The 2,500-nt window shown below is 47.6% G+C and overlaps 1 protein-coding gene across 1 annotated transcript in view; it reads right to left on the bottom strand.

Annotated features, from left to right (window-relative positions):
• The window catches only part of LOC311372839 (CMP-N-acetylneuraminate-beta-galactosamide-alpha-2,3-sialyltransferase 2-like), a 6,790-nt gene extending 5,342 nt beyond the window's left edge, over positions 1–1,448 (bottom strand). Inside the window, exons 1-3 of the mRNA XM_084489788.1 lie at positions 1,220–1,448; positions 645–762; positions 302–461 (exon numbers count right to left, since the gene is read on the bottom strand). Of these exons, the coding sequence (XP_084345914.1) occupies positions 302–461; positions 645–762; positions 1,220–1,346 (405 nt within the window). The 5' untranslated portion in view covers positions 1,347–1,448. The remainder of the gene's footprint in view (positions 1–301; positions 462–644; positions 763–1,219) is intronic.
• Between the last annotated feature and the right edge of the window lie 1,052 nt (positions 1,449–2,500).

Raw genomic sequence — 2,500 nt, 5'->3', positions numbered from 1 at the left:
TAGTATAGTAGTAAGGTGGCAGTAGAGTAGTATAGTAGTAATAGTAGAGGTTTAGCAGTAATAGTAGTAGTATAGTAGTAATAGTAGTAGTATAGTAAGGTGGCAGTAGAGTAGTATAGTAGTAATAGTAGAGGTTTAGCAGTAATAGTAGTAGTATAGTAGTAATAGTAGTAGTATAGTAGTAAGGTGGCAGTAGAGTAGTATAGTAGTAATAGTAGAGGCTTAGTAGTAATAGTTGTAGTATAGTAGTAATAGTAGTAGTAGTATAGTAATAGTATGGTAGTATTTATAGTAGTATTACCAGCCACCAGCTCAGAGCCTGGGGCTCCAGGATGTGAGTGGAGTTGAGGACAGGAAGCTGGTGGGGGTCGAAATGCTGCCTGAACCAATCAGAAGAGTCTGTTTCTCTGACACACCCCTGGTCACAGCCACACCTCTCTGCAGCAGGGGGCTGCACCAGCCTGGCAACACACATTAAAATTAGACTAGGGAAGGAGACAAGGAGAGGAGTGTAGGAGAGAAGTCTAAGAGAGGAGACTAGGAGAGGACACTAGAGGACACTAGGAGAGGTGACCAGGAGAGGAGAGTGAGGGATGACATTAGGAGAGAAAACTAGAAGAGAAGGAATTCTAACTGTGGGTTACCTTGGGTTGACCGGGCCTTGAGCCTCAGCCTGGGTCTCCCCTAAAGACGGCTGCCCAGGGAGTCTAGCTGCTTGCTGGATAGCTGTTGAGTTAGAGGAGGCAGTACTGGGACTGGAGCCTGGACACAACCAGAAAGTGACAAACTGATTATTACATACTGTTAATAATAATTATCTAATCAATAACTATCTGATAAATAACTATCTAATCATTAACTATCTTAGAAATTACTGTCTTATCAAAGGCTACTTGATCAATAACTATCTTATCAATGACTACCTAATCAATAAATATACAACACCGATAACTCTATCGGTATTTAAGACTAGTATAGTAATAATCTATCAGTATTAATGACTAGGGTTGTATAATTAACTCAGTACTTCTGACCAGTGTAGTATAATAAACTTTGAATAGTTAACTATCAGTACTTCTGACCAGTGTAGCATAATAAACTTCAGCATCATTAACTATGAGTACTTATGACCAGTGTAGTATAATTAACTATGAGTACTCATGACCAGTGTAGTATAATTAACAATGAGTACTTAATTGTAGTTCACAGTCCTCCGTACCTGTAGAGGGTGTGGTCTGTTCGGCAGGCGTGGCCAGGAAGAGGTCTGATCTGTGGATCCTCTGACTGGCTAACAAGAGGACCACAGTGGAGACAGCTACAGCACACAGCCGTCGCCTTGACAACATGGTGGAGGGTGGAGGGTGGAGGGGTGGAGTGCTGGAGGGGTGGATGGATACTCCCTCTCTTCCCCCTCTGTTGGTCTGTCTGTCTGTTTGTCTCCCTCTCCGCTGTCGTCCTGCTGTCTCTTTTCTGGAACATCAGATGGTAGGGCATTCGTTGTTGAGAGAGAGAGAGAGAGAGGGGAGAGAGAGAGGGGGAGAGAGAGGGGAGAGAGAAATAGAGGGGGGAGGAAGAGAGAGAGGGGGTAGTAAGGAGAGTGAGTGAGAGGGGGGAGGGGGGAGAGAGAGAGAAGGGGGAAGAGAGGGGGGGAGAGAGAGAGAGTGAGAGAGAGGGGGGGAGCCAGAGAGGGGAGAAAGAGAGATGGGGAGAGAGAGAGAGAGAGAGAGAGAGAGAGAGAGAGAGAGAGAGAGAGAGAGAGAGAGCGAGAGAGAGAGAGAGAGAGAGAGAGAGCGAGAGAGAGGGGAGAGAGAGAGAGAGAGAGAGCGAGAGAGAGAGAGAGAGAGAGAGAGAGAGAGAGAGAGAGAGAGAGAGGGGTTTGTGGGTGGGGGAGAGCAAGGGATTCTGTTAATCCATTCTCTGGGTCAAAACTTAAAAACACCAAATACTAACAGCAACAGAGACCCAGCAGAACCAAGCCTCCTCCACCAGCTGGTTCTGGACTGGTTCTGGACCAGCAGAGACCCATCAGAACGAGGCTCAGTCAGCCAGCTGGTTCTGGAGCCCAGAGGCCGCCTCAGTACACCAAACCACTGGTGGAGAAGCAAAAGGAGATGTACCGAACCCATGGGAACGAACCAACCCAGTCCACTGGAGGGCTGTTCGGCCCTGAGACGAGTGTTCACAGCAGCAGACTTGGTACGTGACCACTGTGACCAAGCTGAGGCGGTCCCTGATGAGGTGCAGACCCCGTGGGAGTGGGCTTCAGAACATAGCGCCGCCCAGAGAGCGTAGCACCGGGGCTTATTGTCTTCAGACTATAAATAAGACCACCGTGCCGGTTAAAGGGAGGGTTGTCTCGGACACAGCCCCCAACCACGTGACCAGATGTTCTGCCTCACGTTCCCAGCCCAGAATGACGGTTGATAATGGTGTAATAGTGGTGTGTTAGTGGTGTAATAGTGGTGTTGCACCATGCCCTAAATGTAAAATGGTGTAATAG

This window comes from Micromesistius poutassou (genome assembly GCF_964030765.1).
Source record: "Micromesistius poutassou genome assembly, contig: SCAFFOLD_5916, whole genome shotgun sequence".
NCBI classification, from domain to species: domain Eukaryota; kingdom Metazoa; phylum Chordata; class Actinopteri; order Gadiformes; family Gadidae; genus Micromesistius; species Micromesistius poutassou.
This window is presented reverse-complemented; position numbering and strand designations above follow the sequence as displayed.